This window comes from Mus caroli, unplaced genomic scaffold (assembly GCF_978045245.1).
Source record: "Mus caroli unplaced genomic scaffold, Mus_caroli_1 scaffold_15, whole genome shotgun sequence".
In the NCBI taxonomy this organism is placed as follows: domain Eukaryota; kingdom Metazoa; phylum Chordata; class Mammalia; order Rodentia; family Muridae; genus Mus; species Mus caroli.
The window spans coordinates 21,775,499-21,797,720 of NW_028227270.1; the positions used below are offsets into that span (position 1 = coordinate 21,775,499).

At 44.8% G+C, this 22,222-nt stretch overlaps 1 protein-coding gene and 1 long non-coding RNA gene across 2 annotated transcripts in view; one reads left to right on the forward strand and one right to left on the reverse strand.

Annotated features, from left to right (window-relative positions):
- Positions 1-2,843: 2,843 nt before the first annotated feature.
- On the reverse strand, positions 2,844-12,677 carry LOC115029079 (uncharacterized). The gene is made up of 3 exons (XR_015045372.1): positions 12,583-12,677; positions 8,676-9,583; positions 2,844-3,270 (listed from the first exon to the last, which is right to left on the reverse strand). It is a non-coding gene; the product is annotated as an uncharacterized LOC115029079 (long non-coding RNA).
- The window catches only part of Map1b (microtubule associated protein 1B), a 91,576-nt gene continuing 81,406 nt past the window's right edge, over positions 12,053-22,222 (forward strand). Inside the window, exons 1-2 of the mRNA XM_021179887.3 lie at positions 12,053-12,358; positions 20,473-20,574. Of these exons, the coding sequence (XP_021035546.1) occupies positions 12,175-12,358; positions 20,473-20,574 (286 nt within the window). The 5' untranslated portion in view covers positions 12,053-12,174. The remainder of the gene's footprint in view (positions 12,359-20,472; positions 20,575-22,222) is intronic.

Sequence of the window (22,222 nt, forward strand, 5' to 3'; positions counted from 1 at the left end):
TCTAACTGTGTTCCCTCACGTCTACCAAGGAGGCACTAGAAACAGCACAGGGTAGATTACAGATGCTGTGTTAATGCTCTTCAGGTGACTTTAGCCTGGCCTAGTGCCACTTACATGTGGCCCCTAGAGTCTCAAGGCACATTTTTTATCTCATTCAGGATTTCTCGGTTAGCCAGAGATATTCATCCGCATGGTGAGCTGGGAGGACTGTCCCCAGTGGCCACTGGCACCCTGGGAAGAGAGCCTGCATTTGTACCTGCAGCTTGGCTTTGCACTTAAGCTGCAGACTGGCTGGCTATTGCTCTGCTGTGGGCTGAGTGGCTGCCTGCCTGCACTGCCAGTTGAGAAAGCCATCTCCAAGCAGGCCTGGCTATTTCCAGTGTAATTCTTTCTCTTGGCATGTGGTCCTTTGATGTGTCAGAATGACTCATTTGGCATTTGCAGCCAGTGAGACCCAGAGCTTAATGAAAAGGCACTGGACGAGAACTTCCCAACCTCATTTACGTTCTCTCCTTCTCAGGCCTCATCTCAACTCAGGTGGAATCTTACCTCCCTTGGCAGTGGACAGCAGCCCAGTCTGAGCTGCCCAGTTGCTGACACCTGAAGACACTTGGGCTGGGGTTGAAGTGGCCAGAAGGCAAGTGGGGGAATAAAAGCAAAGAACCCACTCTCAAAGATCCTAAAATCAATTGAGGAGAAAGATCAGACACTGAATCATGACATCATGCTGTAAAAGCTTGCATCAGCAAAGTGCTAAGGAACTTAGGAACTGATAACAGATCTCAGTCTACATCTGGATATATCCAAAATATTAAATATTTAAGTCTCCAAAGCACTGGACAAAATCCAGGGAAAATCTTCTTGTATAATCTAATAAATGCAAAGCCATTTTAAGGCCCAAGTATGAGAAAGGAGCCAGAAGCCAGAACTGAAACAGCTGCATAATGATATTTCCCAGGGTAAGATCTACAAAACAGTCAGAAGGACAGATGCCAGCCTGAGGAAATAATATTTGCAAGTCATACCATAAAAAATGGCTAATTCCCTTCATATAGAAAGAACACACACAAATCAATAAGAGAAACAGGAATCATTCATGAAAATGTAGGTAGAGGACAAAGCATACGGCTCCCTGCACACACAGGAAAACCTATTCAGCTAGGCTGGACAGATGGCTGTGAATGACGGAGACCTGGGGTCAGATCCCAAGAACACATCTAAGAAGCCTGGCATGGTGGTGTATGCCTATGACCCCCATTAGGGCAATAAGGGGTTTGTCAAGTGAATCACTGAAGCCTCAGCCAGTCTAGCCAAATGGATGGAATTCAGGTTCAGTGAGAGACTCTGTCTCAAAAACTAAAGTGGAAAGTGATCAAAGAAAGCCACAAAGAGTTACCCCCGGACCTGCACACACCCATGCACATCTGCAGGTGCATGCACATGTGTACCTACAACCACCACACACACACACACACACACACACACACACACACACACACACACACTGCGGCTGAAATCATAAAGAAACTATTATCTATAACACTGGAACAAATAAGGTTTAAAAAGTCTTGCATGTTGAGAAGCAGCTCAGGTGTCTGCCACTGGGAGAGTGCATACTATTGACACAGATTGTGAAGGAGGCAAGTTTTCACCATCTTTCAATATTACAAATGTGCTTCCCTTGACTCAGCAATTTCTGAAGCATGCCCCCCACACCCCCAGGAGAGAAATGCCAAAGGCTGCAGTGTTGTTTACATTGTCTGATTTGTTCCTAACTACAGCACTGCTATTTGAGATTGGGAGTCATCAAGACATCAAGACAGCCACGACTCAGTAAGATTTACCCACACAAAGGAACGCTACGCATTGGTCAAAGGCATGGGGGATGCCTGCCCTTCACGATTAGGACCAGGGTGTGTGGAGACACTCCCCAGCAAGGCGAAGGACAGATTGTTTGGCTCACCGCCATTGCTTCCTATATAAAAGGAAGGAGGGAAGCACCAGCTCTTTTCAGGGGTGAGCTCAGTGTGTCCCTGCTGGCTGGCTTTGCACATCCTGTCCCTTCATGAGGATGTCCTCTCTGTATGCCTGTTACAAAACAAAAACAAAAACAAAACAAACAAACAAACAAAAAACCCAAACCATTCTTCTAGGGCAATTTAAAATATTTCTTCCTGATACCCTCTTAATTGAACATGTCTATAAAATTATTAGAATGCTAAGGTTTGGGGGAAACTATATCCTAATAACTCATAAATAACTCATTCTTCCTTATAAGGTTGGTTGAACTGGAAAGGTCAACGCGGTCAGAAAGGGACCAAAACACAAAACTCAACACAGAGAGGAAACATTTGCAACACGTGTAGAGTTCATTGGTGTGGGTAAATCTTAACTGCAACGTGCTGTCTGGATGACTCCCAATCTAAAATCGTGCACCTCCTCCTAGAGATTACTTATTCAGATGTATTGAGATCTCTGCTTTCAAACCAATAGTTCAGCCAAGCGTCTTTGGCTACATAGTGAGTTCTATGCCAGCCTGGATTGCATCAAATCCTATTTCACAAACCAAAACCAGGCCAGCCAGATGTCTCAGCAGGTGGAGGTACAGGCAGCCAGACCGGATGACCTGAGTTCAATACCCAGCACTCACAGAGTAGGAGGGGAAAAAACCCACCTCTGGAAAGTGTATACCATGTGTATATTCAACCCCTCCTCTTAGTCATATATATCCACACATGTAAAATTTAAGAAATTATCAAAAACAAGACAACAATAGCAACACATGAAGCTAGCAATACAAAAGGAAAGAGAGAGAGAGAGAGAGAGATTGATTTAAGAGCACATGTTTAATTGATAAAACAGAAGTAATGTGATTTAAAAGATTAATGGGTGGGGGCAAATAAAAACTTGATTTTTTAAATAAAAATATGTATCTGTTACGAGGAAAACCCTGGGAGTTCGGAAGAAGAGGTGGTGATGTGGCAGGAACTCAGCAGTTGACTTCCCTTGAGGTCTCTTGACAGGAGGAGGCAGCTCGTGTTAAAATAAGGTAGTACACGTAGCCTATCTGCTCTACTCCAGCCGTCTGTGCCCAGAGAGCTGAACACACATAGACACACGGCCATTGCCACATCAGTTTGAAGAACGCAGAGATCTGCTGAAGGTCTGCAGATGGGGAAGAGCGAGTGAATGAACGGCGGACGAATCAGACTGTGGCTTCCTGTGCAGGAGTTTCGAAAATGAGGTCAAGCTTCACATATCTGTAGAGAGCTTCAAAAAAGAAACGCTATTAAAGAACCATATGTAAAATATTATTGACTTGGGGGAGGAGCTATACATATATGTACATGTATATATGTGTATGTATACATGTGTGTAAACACATGTGTGTTTACATTTATATGTTTAAACACACACACACACACATAAAAACAGTGCTCTATCCAGTTGTGGGGTTTTATGTTGACCATTCCTTTGCTGTTGAAGAAGACTGGTCAGTTCATGCAGCTAAAAGGGATGTTACCACAGTTGCCTCCTGAGGCAATATTTCCTCCCCCCTCAACACTGTACCAAAAGAAGAGGCAATTTCCCAGGCAAGCATAATTAAATATAAGTGAGTGCAAGACACTTCTCTGTAGCCGAGGTTATGAGCATTGAATTTGCAGAAATGCCCCGTAGAAATAATGCAAATGGCCCGCAGAGAACAGTAGCCCTGCCAATGACGCAGCACATAATACTATTAAAACTGCCTCTAATAGCTCATACACTATAAATCATTTCCCTAATTTCTTGTTTCTTCCCAGACTTTGCTGTTTTCTATAGCTAGCTTAGAATTTGGGCAGGCAAGGCAAATTGATGCTGAGCAAACCCAGCCTACGTCCTCATTGCTAAACGTGCCCTTGAATTACATTCTAGATTCATTCCGCATTGAAATGATGTTTTTACTCAATCTTTAAGAATTTCATCCAACATATTTTGACGATATTGTTTTCCTTCTTCCAACTTTTCCCAGCTCCTTCCTCACCTTGCTACCGACCCAGCTTTGTATTCTTTCTTTCTTAAAAACACAAAACAACAAGAAAACCCACATTATCAAGTGCTTAGCATGTTGGTGGGAATTAACTCAAGGCCAGCAGTCAACCTTAGCACAGTGACACAACCCACAGATGCCACCCTTTTTTTCATCAGAGAGGGTTTTCAGTTATTAAATGAACACAGACCGTCCTTGGGCACTAGGAACACTGAAGTGAGCTGGTATGTTTGTGTATGAGTGCCTGCGTGAGTGTGTGTGTGTGTGTGTGTGTATGTGTGTGTGTATGTATGTGTGTATGTATGTGTGTGTGTGTGTGTGTGTATGTGTGTGTGTATGTGTGTGTGTATGTGTGTGTGTGTGTGTGTTTTGAAGGAGCTCTCCAGAAGTAAAGACATGGCCTTCGCCCACCCTAGAGTGCACACAGAGTCTATGGAGAAGACAAACAGATTTTAGAAATTGCTTACATAGGTGATAAATTAAGTACTGCAGATAACCAAGGCCTGGTGATCCAAGTGCATCTAAAAAGGTTAGCTGGAGTGGCTTCCCACAGAAGTGATGGCAGAGGTACCACCTGTGGGGTTAAGCCATATTAACCAGGAGAGGTGAAGCAGCCAGCGCCAGGCAAAAAGGTCTACATAGGGAGGAAAGAAAAGCTGAGCAGGGCCAGCTGAGGGTGACTGAGGCTAAAAGACAAGGGCAAGGCTGGAGTACAGGTTGCCCAGGGCAAATAAGCAGGGGCTAGATTATTTTGGGGGGGTCCTTGTAGGCCATGTGAAGAAGTTTGGTCTTGGGTTAGGCATGGTGGCACAGGCCTTTTACCTTAGCACTTAGGAGGTAGAGGCAGGTGGATCTCAGAGTCTGAGGTCAGTCATGGTCTACACCAAGGTTACATAGTGAGATTCTGTCTCAAAACAAGGCCAACAAACCAAAACAAAAGAAAAGAAAGAAGAAGAGGAGGGGGAAAGAGGAGGAGAAGAAGAGGAAGAAGAAGAGGAAGAAGAAGAAGAAGAGGAGGAGGAAGAGGAGGAGAAGGAGAAGGAGGAAGAGGAGGAGGAGGAGGAGGAGGAGGAAGAAGAAGAAGAAGAAGAAGAAGAAGAAGAAGAAGAAGAAGAAGAAGAAGAAGAAGAAGAAGAAGAAAGAAGAGAAGGAGGATGAGGAAAAAGAGGAAGAAGAGGAGAAGGAGGAGGAGGAGGAGAAGGACAAGGAGAGATAGTAGTAGTTTTGTTTTTATTCTAAAGATAATATGAGCGTTGAAGAGATGACTCCGCGGTTAAGAGAACTGACAGCTCTTCCGAAGGTCCTGAGTTCAAAAAACCCAGCAACCACATGGTGGCTCACAACCACCTGTAATGAGATCTGACGCCCTCTTCTGGTGTGTCTGAAGACAGCTACAGTATACTTAGATATAATAATAATAATAATTAATAAATAAATCTTTAAAAAAAGATAATATGAAATTTCAAGAGGAGTGAAGTAAAATGACCAATCAGGTAAAATCATTCCCCTGGTGCTGTGTGGCTCACAGACTGGCTGAGGGTTAGCCAGCCAGGTTACAAAGGGAGAAAATAATGCTAATAATTACTGCGATGACTATCTTCACTGTTAGCCTGACAGGATATAGTATCCCTTTGAAATCCATCTTTAGTGAGTGTATCTGTAAGGGCATTTTCACCAAGGTTTAACTGAACAGAAAAGACCTTTCTAGAACATGGGTCAGCACCTTCTCACGGGCAAGGCCCTAGAATGAAGAAAAGGGAAAAACAGAAGTTGACCAGAGTGTGAGCAATTCCCTTCTCTCTCCTGTCTCACTGCGACACACAAGGCCAGCTGTCTCAGGCTCTTGCTGGAACTGATCTCACCCCGCGCTTTCCCCAGCAGGAGGGACTGTACCCTCAAACTGTGAGCCAAAATGAAGTCTTTCCTTCCTCAAGCTGCTTTTGTTGAAGGAAGAAGAAAAGTAACTGATACAAATATTGTTTATAATATAAATCAAGTTAGAGATAGCCCAAATGCCCACCAACAATGGATTCTCACCGGTAAGTTATATATAAACCTAATGGATTACTATGTAACAATAGAAAAGAATGAGGTATATACCTCACTCATATATATATATATATATATATATATATATATATATATATACACACACACACACACACATATATATATATATATATATATATATATATTTCACATCAGGATATATTATTACGTACTATGCATTTACTGGTTTATTGTTGTTTTGTTTGTTTGTTTCAACTCTAGGGATTAAGCCCAGGGCCTAGTGCAAGCTAAGTATGTGCTCTGCCAAGAAGCTACACCCTCAGCCCTGTATTTAGATTTGTAAAAGAAAAGACTAAATAAGCCCAGACAACCAGGATGGGGGTGGGCTGGAGGGGTGAGGTGGAGGGGAGGGGTAGGTAGATAGGCAGCGTGCCTCTAAGGGAAGTCAGGGAGCATGGTAGAGGGAATATAAGTAGAGACTGAAGTCGTCTGGGTACAAATTGTCTTATAAATTTGACCTTGAAGCCATATATTCATAATTATAAAGCAAAATTGAATTTAAAATTCAGCTCAGAACTATTGCAAATGAAACCAATGAATCTATGTATTGAGTTAATGGCATCATCCTATAAAAAGGAATTAATTAATTAGACTGCATAAAACTGTATGCCTTGGGGAGAGAGCTATTGAAAAAGGAAATTGCCAAAAGAAATTGCAAGCTGCTTTCAGTAATGCTGTTGATATTGGTATCTTGCTACTGTCCTGAAAAGGGGACAGGGGAGGGTTCACAGTGACGGAAAGCAGGAAGGGATGACCATGCCAGTGTCTGATGACCGAGTGTTTCGGTTTTCTAGTGTGATACATGCTAAGGACAAAAACAACGGCGAAAATATTTAAATGGCAATATTGGCCATACGGTTGCGTTTTTAAATCTACAATACTGAGTGTAAGGCAGAGAAAAGGAGGTGCTCTCTGCTCTAACCTGTCCTTGTCTTTGAGAAGTCCAGGTGTAAGACAAAGGTGAAGAATAAGCAGACCCTGTGGCCTTGACTTGTGTTAGAGTCAACCCTTAGTGTTTTCTCATCTTTAAAAGACAAGATCCCTTATATATGCTTACTGAAAATGAAGACCACGATGGTCAAGATCTCTAAGTCCTATTTTTAATTAAGTAGTGTGAGCTTCTTGGAGAGGCAGATAAACCCAGGTTCTGAGGATAATACAAGGTAAGGGGGTAGTATTCTATATAATGCTTGCCAAGAGGGGGAAATGAATATCAGTAAGAATAACAGCTCTATGGTAGATTTTAATCAATCAGTCAATTAATTAATTAATTAATTTTTTACTTATTCGCTTTACATTCTGCTCACTGCCCCCTCTCTCCTAGTCACTCCCTCTCATAATTCTTCCTCCTTCCCCTCTCCCCCATCTTCTCCTCTGAGCTAATGGGGCCCCACCCTGGGAATCCTCCCAACCCTGGCACTTCAAGTCTCTGAGAGATTAGGCACTTCCACTCCCACTGAGACCAGACAAGACAGCCCAGCTAGAAGAACATATCCCACGGACAGGGATATGTTCACAGCTTTTGGGATAGCCCTGTTCTAGTTGTTCAGAACCCACATGAAGACCAAGCTCTCCATCTGCTATATCTGAACAGAGGCCTAGGTCCAGCCTGTGTATGGTCTTTGGTTGGTGGTTCAATCCTTGAGAGCCCCGAGGTTAGTTGACTCTGTTGGTCTTCCTGTGGAGTTTCCTATGCCCTTTGTGGCTGCAATCCTTTCTTCTGTTCTTCCATAAGAGTCCTTAAGCTCCACCCTCTGTTTGGCTGTGGGGTATGCCTCTGTCTGAGTCAATTAGTAGGTGGGGCCTCTCAGAGAACAGCCATGCTAGACTCCTAACTGCAAGCATAACAGTATCATTAATAGTGTTAGAGATTTGGTGTTTGCCCATGAGCTGAGTCTCAAGTTGGGCAGGTAATTGGTTGGACATTCCTTGCTCCATCTCCAGTTCTTGCATTTCTTGTAAACAGGATAAGTTTTGGGTCAAAAGTTTTGTGGGTGGATTGGTGTCCCTATTGCTCCCCTGGGGTTCCTGCCTGGCCCCAGGAAGCAGCCTCCCCAGGCTTCTAAAGTAGATATTAATGATAGAAAAATAGTGGTTGCTTTGGAAGAATGGTATAGAATGAGCAATGTTGACAATTAGTAAATAAAGAGCCATGTGTTTGTCCATTGTCCTTCTTTCCTACATAAACTATATCTTAGGCTAACCAACTAACAAGGTAAGTCTTCTCCTAATGTCTTCTTGCTGTCAAATAAATAATAAAATATTATAATATTAGAATTTTCATATTCCTGTTTTGTTTTCTAAGACAGGGTTTCTCTGTGTAGCCCTGGCTGTCCTGGAACTCACTCTGTAGACCAGGCTGGTCTCGAACTCACAGAGATCTGCCTGCCTCTACCTTCTGAGTGTTGGGACTAAAGGCCCCCAGTTCATTGCCAACATGTCTGGATGAGGGAGACGTTTACTCCAGAGCTATTATATATATATAATACCTCTCATAATGGCGAGGACTGGGGCCATGATAATGGAGAGAAATGGATGGTTGAGGAGACATCTAGAAGGCGAAAGTGAAACTCACCAGGCTCCATGTGGCGCTGACTGCACTTGAAGCCAGGTCCAGGGAAGGGTCCCAGATGTCGGCACGGTTTCTACCTTGCGGTGTGGGATAGATGTGTTACCGTTCAATGAAACAGATATGCGAGATCAGCGCTAGAGGATGAAGATGATTCCAGCCTGGAGCCGATTGAGTTTGCAGAGCCTTTGGGACACTCAAGTGTAGTCACTAAAAGCTGGTGATACAGGCAGGCTTCCTTGTGGGGTGCATTTTCTCTTTATAATTGTCTCCTTTGTCTTGGGAGTGGGGAACTTTTCTAACTTAGAAGAGTGGCTGACCATGTTGGGTTTTCTTTTAACTTTTCTCCCAGAGGTGTTGGTAGAGGGGTCACCTGTACATATTTTGTAAGGCTACCTTTACTCCGTTGTCTAAGGAAATGGGGGTGGGGTATCATCTAATCAGCCATGCCTTGATGCTTAGGCTGATCCCGACCCTGGGTTACAAGCTTCTGAAGTCTCTTCCCTGTACTCTTCCCTCACATAGTCACAAAGATCCAGTTCTTCCCACTTCTGCAACAAAGGGACTGGACATTCAAAAGAGCCAAGTTAGTTGACTGCGTGTAAAGTAGCCATCGCTAGTCTGTGTTCTGCCATAATATCCCTGGATTGCAAAGGGTGGGCAAAGAATGGGGTGGATCCTGGTCATGGCTTTCTTGGACAGAGGGCCACCATGAAGAAGCTCTTTCTTCTATTGCACTTATTAAAATTAATTAACCAGTGTGCATGGAGGTCACAGGACGATTTATGATAGTCTGTTCTCTCCTCTCATTGTGTGGGTCCTGGGATGGAACTTAGTAGGTCCCCAGGCTTGGCAGCAAGTTCTTTTTCCTCCTGAGTCATCTCATTGACTTCTTGCATCTTTCATCCAACAATCTATTGCAAGATATGGAACAATTCAGTTAGGTAGGTGTTAGGATATTCCAACACGTCTCTGTTTTTGGTTTTTTTTTTTTTTTTTAATCCTGGATAGTACATACCTCAGGCTCAGTCCTGATCATATAGTAACAATATGTAGCAGAAATTTAATTATTATCTTATTTTCATTCTGTATATTTTCCGGGGCTTACCTCTTATTTATTTGGGATATGTGTTTCCATGAACACAAAAATGTAGACTTTTGTTCCAAAATACATTTAACGAGGTAAAGGGACGCTGCTGTCGAACTTGATTATTAACTTGATTGGGTGGAGAGCTTTGTAAAGCACAGCTCTGGGTTTATCTGTTGCGGTGTTTCCAGGGAGGATTAGCTAATAGGATAAGAACCACCCTGCATATGGGCAGCAGCACCCCATAGGCTGGGCTCAGACAGAATAAAAAAGAAGTACCTTTGCTCCCTGCCCATGAGGAGGTGAGTGACCCTCCCACCGCTCGGTCCCTCCACCACAATGTTCTGCCCAAAGGAATGGAGGCTCCAGACCACAGTCTGAAACTTAAGAAGCTGTGAGCAAAAATCAGCCTCCCCACCCCCAAACAATCTCTCACAGAAATGTGAGACATAAAGCAACACAAATACCCATATAGGCATAGGAGTAATGGCGGTTCAGAGAAATGGAGGACAACTCACTAGATGGAGCCTGGTGGTTGGCCTCCAAGAAGATGTTCTTTGCCTCCTCACCTCCACCATGGGTCATCCTGCTGCCCTTTCCTAAGAGTAACTGCATATTCTCTTTAAACTTGTTCAATTGTGACCAACTCTCTGTGGCACGCTTAGTGCAGACCCCTAGCGTCATAGGTCTGCTCACCGAGTATCATCTCTCCAGGTTTCAAGAAAGAAACGGGGCAAAAAGGCCTATGACAAGTAAACTGTGAGAGTCAACACCTAAGACACTGGGCTATTGGGAAAGTCTCACAATAGGTTTTGTTTGTTCTGTTTCAGTTTTAAATAGGGTCTTATGTATCCAGGCTGACCTTGAACTCATTCAGCTAAGGATGACCTTGAACTTCAGATCCTCCTTGTCTGCACCGCCTGAGTGCTGGGGCTACACTGCCCAGTGCTTCCGGTGCTGACATGGGCGTGAAGTCCACCAGCTAAGCTACAGCCCCTCCAGTTGGTATTTTAAAACTGGTGTATACTCCAGTGTTACAGGTATATTGACTAGTATATACCAAACTGCTATTTAGTATGTTATATTTAGTATAAATTAAAACTAGTATACACTCCAATATTAGTTATTTTAGATGAAAATAGGCTTTTTCTCCCTATTCCATCTAATTCCATCTATTTTCTCCCCTAAAACGATCCCCAGTCTTTATGATGATGAGGCACTTGCCCTCCTCTTCTGCCCTAATACAGAAATGTACTCATTAGATTTGTGAGAAATGAATGTTTACGGTGGTCTTTAGAAACATTATTAGGAGTTCTTCTAAATATAGACAAAAGCAATAAAAACTCCCAAAGCTACATGTATATTAAAAGGCATCATTGTCACACAAAATAATTTTGCCTGTGTATCCCCCAAGGAACTGAAAAGCACATTATAGTCGCTGTAATCCTGCTGGGCAGAGACAGTGTCTTCTCTATTCTTTGTTATGCCTGATGCTATCTGTTCAGCATATTAAGAAAAGAAATCTGTATCTAACATAATATGTCTGCCTTTTCCCATTCATTTCCCATGAGCACCAAAAGCCAGTTCTTTTTTGAGCGTTAGTTAGTCTTTCCAGACTAGACTCCAAAGTCTGAACAAATTAGGCTTAGGTCTTGCAAAGTCTCTTTTAAGCGAAGATGATAAATATTCCTGTTATTTAAAAAAAAATGGACAAATACGCCTTTCTATATCTACAAGGTCAAAAAGACAGGTTTGTGTTCTTGGGTGGGATACCCTCAACCCAGCGTCCACTGTGACTGCAGCAATTACTCAAATTCTGACTTCACGTGGATGAGGCACAGGCACAGGCCTGAAGATGTGGAATCTGACTCAGGACATACTCCCGCTCTGAAACAGGAAGTCATCCCCACTCCCCAGGTTGATGGTTTAGGGCAAAGAAGGTTTGTGTGTGTAAGGGTGATGGTGCAGACGCCCCTCGGGGCTGCAGCAGAGTTCTTTGGGTCCCCTAGAGCCTGGCTCCTGGCCCTGCCCAGACCATTGTCCACACACCTCGTCCTTCCAGCTTCCGGGCCGCCGGCGAAATGATTTGCTGCAGATGACATCAGCCCTGGGCTAAGGGCTGGAGGAGTGGAGGCAACCACCACGAGGACGTGCCGGGTGGTCCTTTCCTCCTCCTCTTCCTCCCAGGCTCCTAGCCTAGTCTCCACATAAACGGCACCGCCTCCTCGGCCTCTCACTCCCCGCTCCTCTCTTCCGCGCAGGGAGAGGGCGGAGGGGGAGGCGACGCGCGCCGGGAGGAGGGGGGACGCAGGGGGCGGAGCGGAGACAGCACCTTCGGAGATAATCCTTTCTCCTGCCGCAGAGCAGAGGAGCGGCGGGAGAGGAACACTTCTCTCAGGCTTCAGCAGAGCCGGCAGGATGGCGACCGTGGTGGTGGAAGCCACCGAGCCGGAGCCATCGGGCAGCATCGGCAACCCGGCGGCGTCCACCTCGCCCAGCCTGTCGCACCGCTTCCTAGACAGCAAGTTCTACTTGCTGGTGGTGGTCGGCGAGACCGTAACCGAAGAGCACCTGAGGCGTGCCATCGGCAACATCGAGCTGGGTAAGCGGTCCCGAGGCCCCCCAGGGGCGTGAGTGGGGAGACGCGCCAGCACGACCCCACCCAGGGCGCGACGGCCACCTTGTTCTCCCGCACGCCCCGCACCCACGCCTCTCCGGGCCACCTCCCACACTCCATCTGGACTCTTTTTTCTGGGCTAATTTCTAAATTATTTTATTTGAGACCCAAAGAGGGGATCTTTATAATAGCCCTGAGGGATAGGTCACCTGGCTGGGTCCGTGGCCACCGCCGACTTGGCTACCTCCTCTCGTGCTCATTGAAATGCAGGTGTCAGCGGAGCGGAGGCCATAATAAAACCGCAACCGCAGGCGGAGAAAGGGTGGGGTGAGCCTAGCAAAACCTCTTCTTTCAGCTCTGCTCTCGCCCTAGCCAAAGGCTGGGACCCACCTCCCCTTACCCGAAAACCTGGGGTCAAAACACCATGTGCCAAGGCCCGCATGGAAATCGTCTTTATCACAGTCACCTCGTGCTCCCCGCCCCCGCCAGTCTCACACACACACACACACACACACACACACCCCTCTGAGAATGGAGAATGCCTTTTCTGACTTAAAACTTCCCGATTCTTTCTTTCCTGGGAATGACTAGGCTAGTCCTTGGGCCACGCCCGTCCCCCCTCCCCCCCCAGCCCCCGAGGATACAGGCATGGAACCCGTCTGCGCTCTGTTTCTAGACGAAGCCCAGCCTCACTCTTGCCCCTGAGGTCCTGATTGCAGCTTTCAGAAAGGACAATGGGACCCCAGGTTGTGTGGGTGGGCTTCTTTGAAAAGTCTCAGCTTCAGGAGCCATAGCTTGAATGGGAGGAGGAGGTGGCAGGGGAGGGCCAGCTCCTGGGCTGCTGCGCGCACCAGGAACGGGCTCTGCGGTAGCGGAATAGCGGTTCCCGGGGAACCCTGGGCGGGGCTGGGAGGGTCCGGGAGGGCACAGCCTTGGGCGGGCAACGATCGGCCCGCCCTTCAGCCCCACCCGGTATGCCGCAGTGCCCGCGCTGGACAGCCGCACCTGCCCCCGCACTGCGGCGCCCCCGGCTGGCACGATGCTGGCTCTGCCCGAGCCTCGCGCTGTCGGGGGGCCTTGCGCCCACCTTTGGCTGTGAGCGGTTTTGTTGCGCTCCCCACTCCCCGTTGGCCGCTCTAGCCTCTGCTTTATTCCGCCCCCCTCGGCATCCCTCCCTTCACTTCATCCCTGGCAGAAGTCCCCGGGTCCGGGTGCAGCTCCAGCCTGAGCGCTCTATTCTCTTGGGGTGGTGCTGAAACGTTTCTGCCAGGAGACACCGGCTGGTGGGCGTGGTGCAGTCCGCACTGCGGTCTCTACGGCAGCCCGAGGCGGACAAAGGGCGTTCACGCAGCCCTCCTTTCCTTCTCCCTATCACGCCAATAAAAGATGGATGAAATGATTTTGGTTTAGATGAATAAATAAATAAACAAAAGCTTGTCACCTGCCTCTGCATTTGGAAATGCCCACTTGTCCCCAGAACAAAAGGCTTCAGGGTGGGGACTGGAGTTGCAGACCCGGTTCTTTTGTTTAACTTTAAAGCACGGATTTTCCCTTTCAGCTTAAAAGGAAAAAAAAAAAAAAGTGATCAGAAAGCCTGTCGTGATTTTTCATCTGGGGGATGAGGGGAAGATCAAGAATAAGAGATTTCAAAAGTGGAATGCTTTTTCTGAATGTCTCACTAATCCTTCATTTTCAGATTACGGGCTTTTGATCTGTTTCTCAAACTTCGTTTATTTCCACGTTTTTCTCCTTGGAAAAACTCACAAGTACTGACTTTGGGTGTGGCTATTGTGGGAATTAATGGCTAGGTGTTTTTAAATCATTTTTTACTTAATATTTCTGGGAAACAATCCATTAAGAAGTGTTTTTTCATCTCCAGAATGTTCAGAATCACCCATTGTGGTGCCAGGGGAGGAATCATCACGCCCATTTTTTTAGAGCTTGCGAACGGACATGAGGGAGGAAGAGTGAGGGACAGGCTCAAGGTCACGGAGCAAAGCTGTGCCAGGAGAACGTCTACTGCAGTGTCACTACTTGTGTGACCCGGTCTAGATGGGAGTGCCAGCAGGCTAACATCACAGATTCAGCAGGCAGTCTTCCGACCTTGTCTTTGAACAAGTCGTCTACTTGTGGGCACCTCTTGGTACAGGGAGGAGGCTCAGGCATCACCTTGCAACCACGTTTATCTTCCCGCTTTGTTACCGGGTTTGATCATTCCTTACGCGTTCCGTTCCAGGGTTTATTCAAGCCTCTTTCTGTTGGAGGAGAAAATAGATGCAGCCAAGGAATTCTGTGCGTTATGTCCTGGTTTTACTAGCGTTTAGTCCTAAAATCAGATTTGTCTTCTTAACAGCAGGAAGTAGGAAAGGGAAAGAAGGAGGGAAGGAGGAAAAGAAGGAAGGAAGGAAGGAAGGAAGGAAGGAAGGAAGGAAGGAAGGAAGAATATTTGAGAGAGAGAGAGAGAAAAGCACAAACCGCAGAGAAGAGTTCACTGAATTTTCACAAAGTGAAGACACCTGTGTTGTCCAGCTAAGAAACAGCCATTTACAAGAATCCCAGAAGTCACCCCACCCACCAATCCTAATGTTCATTTTGCAATCACCATGCTTTTTTGATTTTTAATTCCCTAATTTGGTCAGGGTTTTTTTTTTCTTTTTCTTTTTTTTTCTTTTTTTTGGGGGGGGGGGTGGATTTCTGAAATGGTTGTATCGATCTCATTAAGAATCAACCAAGTGTGTGAGCAGAGCCATTTCCTCAGGGTAGTAACAGATGTTGCTGATCCTCTAGAGAGTGCTCTTCTGGGTCCCCGGGTCTCCGATGCAGCTCACACTGCCCGGGTTTTCAAGGATAAGTGAAAATTCTGCTTCCCCAGCTTTTCAGACAGTCTGAGATGACTTAGCAACAGGGCAGGCAGGCCCTGTTTCCTTGGCGGGGCGCACTGCTGCTTCAGCTGGCAGATCCCAGCTGGGCCTCCTCCAGAGGTCACTATGGTGCCACTGCTATTGTTGCCGGTGCCTGCAGGCTATGTTGCTGTGAGGCAAGAAGAAACTGCTCCAGGGGGCTCAAGCTTGTCTGGTCAGCTCCCTGAGGGCTGGGGAAACCATTTCTCTCAGCTGTTAGCCTTGCTTATTCTCTCTTCCTTTCCCATCCAGACTGAGGCACTATGTAGCTGGAGACCCTGGAGTCTGGCATATTGGCCATCTGATTGATTACCCAAGAGCACTCCAGAAAGGCAATAAATAAATAAATAAATCTAGACCCCTGCAGAGGGATGGTAGATAACGAAGCAAATCAACAGGCCCGGAAACACCCCACGTGGATGCTAAGTGCTTCTGGAGACCAAGGAAGAAAAATGCTCAGCTGTTTTTGAAAAGCACAAAATCAGGGTTGATCATTTCTTCTCCAGAGCTTCAAACAATAGTGTTCACTTGCACTGTTCGAGCTACACTGGTGTAGTTCTATAGGACTTGATCCCAAACTACAGGTGGACACCACCAACTGATTCATTTGTCCTTCCCTAATTGTCCTCAATGTGGAGGTAGCCTGATAGCCTTATTCTTACCAAAATGCTGGCATCTGGGTATATTTTAATATCTAGACTCTATACAACAATGCCAGTCACACTGAAATGTAAAACACGGTACAATTGAGTTTTCATCATTTCGTGCCATTCTTTCTAAAGAAGCCAGAGTCATCTAATGAATGTTAAGTGTCAGACTGACGCTTTCCATTATGATTAGAGGGCAACTGACTGCCTCTCTAGGTGACATTAGAAATCAGCAAGATGTGCTTATGAGAAGATAGACAAGTGTAGTATCCACTGCCTTGAGTCTTTAGGTGTGAGTTAAGCCGGTTACATTGTAATAGTCTGATGCCACCTTAGTGAAAATGTTCTATCCAAAATTGTAGGCAAGAAAATAAAGAACCCAGAAAGTCTTTGGGATTTCATTTTCATTTTCTTCTAGCAAAGAAAAAGAAGTGAAAACCATATATGGTAGGAGATAAAGAGACGCTAGAATGTGTTACATTTATTATATTCATCTTCACACTTCCAAAGTCAGGAGGCAGATGGATTTTTTGCTTGTTCTGCCTAATTGGTGTTACCACTAAGGGCTCTGTGATCCTAGCTGAAATCCAAGCTAGTCAGTCCCTAAATGGAAGGTCATTAAATCAATGCTTTGTTGTAAATCTCCCCTAAGCTTGCTTTTAAAAGTAATTTCTAGCTTTTAGATTTAGAAATAAATTCTTATAGATAACTATTTGCTTCTAGTCTAAGATGTTATCCAAGACTTGAGGTTGTTTCTTTTTCTTTCTTTTTTTTTTTTTTTAATTATTGCCAATGCTCTGAATGGTGTGCTGTCCATGTGAGATATCATTTTCATTAAACACGAATATAAGACGAATATTAAGTTACTGGCTTTGTAAAGAGAGAAGCAAACCAAAGGCTAGGTCAAAGGAAAGCTGGGAAATCTTTTCTCTAAAAAGCCTCTTAGCATTTTCCGTTTAGCTGCTTCTCTGGTTTATACGTCTATCCCAGGTTCAAGTTACCTTCTAGTGTCGTTTTCCAAACAGAATCATAGGATTATAGGCTGACCATTCAGATATTTACAAGAAATACTCAAAAGCCTGCTTCTAAAAGGGAACGATTAAATTGGGCCCATTGAGGAAAATAACTTGTCAAAGGCCCAAGTAGTTGTCACGTGTGCGGAACGTCTGAGCACCAGCATGCACAGCGTGGTCCATTCATTTTCCTTTCTTTGATCTGCTGCTTCGGTTAGAAATAATGCAGTTTTCATCCACTAAAGGCGAGGTGCTTTTTGGTCTTATTAAGCCAAAAGTTTCTACAAGATCAGGGTAAGCTTTACGTAATCCAGCTGGAAGACCCAGTATATGATACGAACCTTCCTTCCTCACCCTGACCAGCTCTGAAATACCCTTCCCCTTCTTTTTCCCCTCTCTTAAAAACCACGTGCACGCCCACTTCTTTGTGCATCGCTACCACATGGGGTGAGAGAAATGAAAAGAAAAGATGGCCTGATGCTTCCTGCCCACCTGGAATGAACACAGGACAGTGTTTGCCTCCCTGGGTGGAGGCAGGATCCCGGAACAGCCTGGAACCTGAACCCCTAGCCCCTTGAACCTAGCCAGGCATTTGAAACACAGGTTAACTACCCCCAGTTGCTCCAGTTGTTAGCCCCTGGGTAATCCAGGAAGGACAAAGTCCTCTTAGATGGCTACAAAATCAAAGCCTCAACGAAGAGCTTGCCCTTAGAGGGGCGAGGAATATAATATGTCCCCTCCGCTCTCCCACTTCCCCTCCTCCCCGTTTCAGAATCTCTTTCAGAACTTCTTAACAACACCCAGGTATCTCCCCTCTTTGGCTGCAGAGTCCAGAGGGAAAATAGAATGTGCAAAGGGCTTATCGACTTCAGGGGCTCCAGCTTTGGCTCCCAGTTAGGCATGAAGGAGAGACATGGAAACAGTCAGAAGCAATCAGCCTTCATTGCGAATGTCTCCCTTTGCTAGCAATATCCAGCATAAGGGACCAACTCATGACTAAGTGTTTTATTTCTAAAACTGATAAGGCTCCAGAGTGTTCACTCCCAACTAAAGTAACCAGGAAGTCTATATAGCCTTTCTATAAACCACAGCACCAATTATGCATCCTTAAATATTTTGACTGGAAATTGCTCTGTTAGAAAGAGAGAACCTTGAATATTTTTCTTTCATTGACAGTTTACACACCGATTTTTACCAACGGTCTACTGGTTTTATTAAAAAAAAAAAAACATCAACTCAATGGATTTTTTAACGTTTAGCATTTTTCTGTTGTCAAATTATAAATGTAAACGACATAAATGAATATAAAATGAACAATTCACCACTGGCGTCGTGACAAGGGAGAAATAACAAATATCAATGCAAGAGCAAGCGGGTACCCAGCCCCAGACAAAGTCATTCAAATAGTGCAGCCATTTAGACGTTACTTAGAACAAAGATGGAAAAATAGGATGAATTTAAATACATATGTCTCATTATTAACTTATTGACCTGGCTTGACAAGCCAGAAGACAAAATGGAGCTCCATCAACGGTTCCGATTAAGCCACTCCGACAGGAACTCAATGGCTTTGCGCACGAGGCTAGTATAGAGTGTATATATGTTGAAGTAAAATATTCTAATGAATTCAGACCTCTCAACCTGTCAAGCTCTGCGGGGAACAAAAAGAAGCCATTTATCATGTCTCCACTAAAAAGACCCACAAACTCTCAACATGCCTTTCTTGTTAAAATTTAAATATTCCATTAGCACAAATGCAAACTGAGGCTATTTAATGTTTCCAGGGAGACTCATAAAATTTTCCCTTATAATTTAGCCTCTCCTTAGGAATGTTAACTCTTTCTTGTCTGAATCTTTCCCGCTATTCCTGTGAGAAATTCTCCCTCTATTGAAGGGACACCCAGCTGTTGAGAAGGTTCCTCTGATGGAACAGGTCTAGAAGCTCAGGCATCAGAATTACAATTTCAAGGCCACCTGAACTAGTTAGAGCGAATTCTAGGCTGGTTTGGCTATGTAATAAGACCCTGTCTCAAAAAAATTAAAATAAAAATGAGAGAAAAAGAGAGAGCGAAAATGAATTTGAAGATATCTTTTCATGTATAGTGAACAGAGTTCTACAATCTTTTAAAAGATCTATATCTAATATATCTTTAATCAAAATATTACATATAATTAAGACCTGTGTTGTATATATTATAGTATAATGCACATGATTATCCCTAAGATAGGAAAACAATGGTGGTAAATGGAGGTAGACATTAAGGATTTAGAGGTGGGTTTCATGCACTACCATGTAAACCCTCTAGGCTGATGGCATAAATACTAATCAATCAATGGATCAATCAATCATTGGCCTTTTGGTTAGAGATAGCTCACTTGCAGATATCCACCTAAGGGCTCAAGCCTCTTTCTGAGGAGTTTGATAATAAATACTTGTTGGCTCAGAAATTGGTTTCCGGCAGTTGAGGCTGATCACACCATGTATAGTCCTGGTGCTGTGTACTGGCTCCATCATGCACAGTCTGTCAGGGAAAGTCTGAGCACATACCCATGAACACACATACACGTGAACACACATATTACATATTACATGTGAACACACACACACACACACACACACAGAGATGTTGTCTGGGCTTCGGCAGCTCAGAGCTTTCCCGGCTTCTGTCCAAGGTTCTCATAACTTGATGGTCTCTGTGTTCCCTCTGAGACACCTCCTTTGGGTTGAAGAGGGAGGGAGAGGAGTACAGAAGAGACCGAGGAGATATGACCAGTACTGAAAACCACAGTCACACTGATGCTTCACCCTGGGTTACACTGGCTCTTGATGGCTCCTTCCAGGCTGATGCATGGGAGTTCATGCCCACCCCCAAACTACCGAAGTTTTATCAAGTATAAAAAGTTCCCCTGGCTTTAAAAAAAAAAAATTCAGTATAGCTCAACAATTGTGAATGAAAAGCACTCCCTGAGCAGCTGACTAAATAAAGTAAATTACTGATAGAACTCCTAGTCCAAACCTTGAGTTCCACCTGCTTATCAAAGATCACACAATTTGAGATTGATATGGAGGAGGGGGGAAAAGAAACCAAGGTCAAAAACAAGTAAGAAATCACACACACGCACTGCAAGAGCATCCTTTGGAAAACAGAGAGCCAGGCTTGAATGGCAGCTGCCCGTCCCACCTGCATCTGACATTGGCCACTTACTGGAGCTGAAGAAGCTGATGGTAGTCTGGGGCCTCCTAGCCAGAACTGTCATCTTCTGTGCCTCCCAGCCTGCCTTGAGTCTGCTGTTTGCTTTCCAGCCCCCAGCCTTGCTGCATGTACCCTTTCTGAGGGGGCAGAACTTGAGGCTCACAGTTAGTTCTTCTTCCCTTGTATCCCAGGGGAGGGGCCTTCCTTTTCCTATCTGTGGGCATCCACAGCTAGTCAAGGAACCTGTCATCAAAAGGCCTGAGAGAAACGTCCATTGGGGTGCTTTCCAAACCACTCTGAGGTGACTCCCGGAAGCCTGCCAACTGTCCTCCTTTTCCTCCACAGGGATCCGATCGTGGGACACAAACCTGATCGAGTGCAACTTGGACCAGGAACTCAAACTTTTCGTATCTCGACACTCTGCAAGATTCTCTCCTGAAGTTCCAGGTGAGGCTTCTATTCAGTGTTAACCTAGCTCTTGACAGGATGAGGGGAGTGACCGTTGTCTGGAAAAGCTTTGGTCTGGCGTGGAAAGAAAAAAGAATTTCCTCTCCTTGCTAGAAGTTTCTTTGTATGTATGTCAATGACTTGAGCCAGCAGCCACAACTTGGAAAAGTAGAATTTAAGTAATCACCATGTGGATTATTGATGGTGTGGGTTCTTATGAGAGGTTTGAAAGTCCAGCTTACTTCCCTTTGGGTTTCAGTGTTCTCTGACCTCAAGGGATTACAGACTACTTCAATATTAATTTTACTCAAAGTTCTGAGTACAGACTGGGTGCTCCTACAATCCTCCACCTCCCTTCTCTAGAAAGAGAAAGGACACTTGGTGTTTCAGACACAAAAGATGTTTTCAGCTCCTTAGTGTGGGAAAGAACCTGATGTTCCAAGCTGCTGTAAAAACAGCCTTTCTTTCAGAATAAGAGAATCAAAGGTAAGGACGCAAGCACTGGTCATATGTAAAGCTGTTCCCTCCAAGAGGATGTGTCCCACCCACCTATCTGGGCCTCGATGATGCAGATTCATTTCTTCCTCCTTTCTGAGCTATGAATTCCTTCTATCTGGTCCCATTTGGACATAATAAGAGAAGATTCTGGCTCCTATTGAATTCTCTCAACCCAGGTGTGTCTTTTCAGAAGGGTCACCATGGAAATGATACTACATTTTATTTCTTGACTACCACTTGAGCCGTACATAAAATCAAGACTTTCCTAGCTATATGCCTCTCTTCTATGAGTTCTTATTGGCATTGACAGAACATCAGGCATGAAGGTCGGTCTCTCTTACATGACTAGATCATATCCCACTACCCCATGTGCACTGAGATTCAAAGCCACTTGTGTGGAATGTAAATGACTTCTGGAGTCACTCTTAACTCAGCAAGATGGCTGTGGCACCTCTCCCCTGCGTTTTCCTTTTGACTTTGAGGATAGAATAAAACCCACCCATTTCAGTGACCATCTACTGTAGCTTTCCAGCAGAGAACTGAATGTGCTAATAAAAAAAAAAAAAACTGTAGAGAACATGGTGGATGATGTGGGTGTGGTTTGGGCAGGGTGGGGGGCGGGGAGGAAGTTATCTAGGGACCATCAGCACATAATTTGCTAAAGGCTAGGTACAGCTTAAGGTGTTTGCTCTGGTCATTATTGTGTTTTATTTTTCTGTCTTGCAAACCTCCATAACCATCTGACAGAAGATAAGTGCCATTTGCCAACAAGTGTGTTTGTTTCAGCAACTAAATGCCAAGTTTCTGTCACTTCTCTGTAGGTCGTTCTGGCTTTCTGTTTTGTAAGACGTTTTTTTTTTTCATTTCTACACATGTGGCTTTCATTGTATACATTCATATTTGGACTGCCTTCCTATGATGACAAATGTGCATTGCAAAAATGAAAAGTTAAAAAAAAAGCTGCAGAAGAATTCACTCTTTCCAGCCTAAAGGCCTAGCTTGGACTACTCTTGGAGACTAGACAGAGAGCTCTCTCTAAATTACCATGTTAGTACTCCGTCTCTCCATCTTCTCGCTGTCACCTGCTTTAAGAGTGGGTCACCTATCTAGTGATGTCAGCAGTGCTCAGTGCTGATTTGAGGACTGGCTT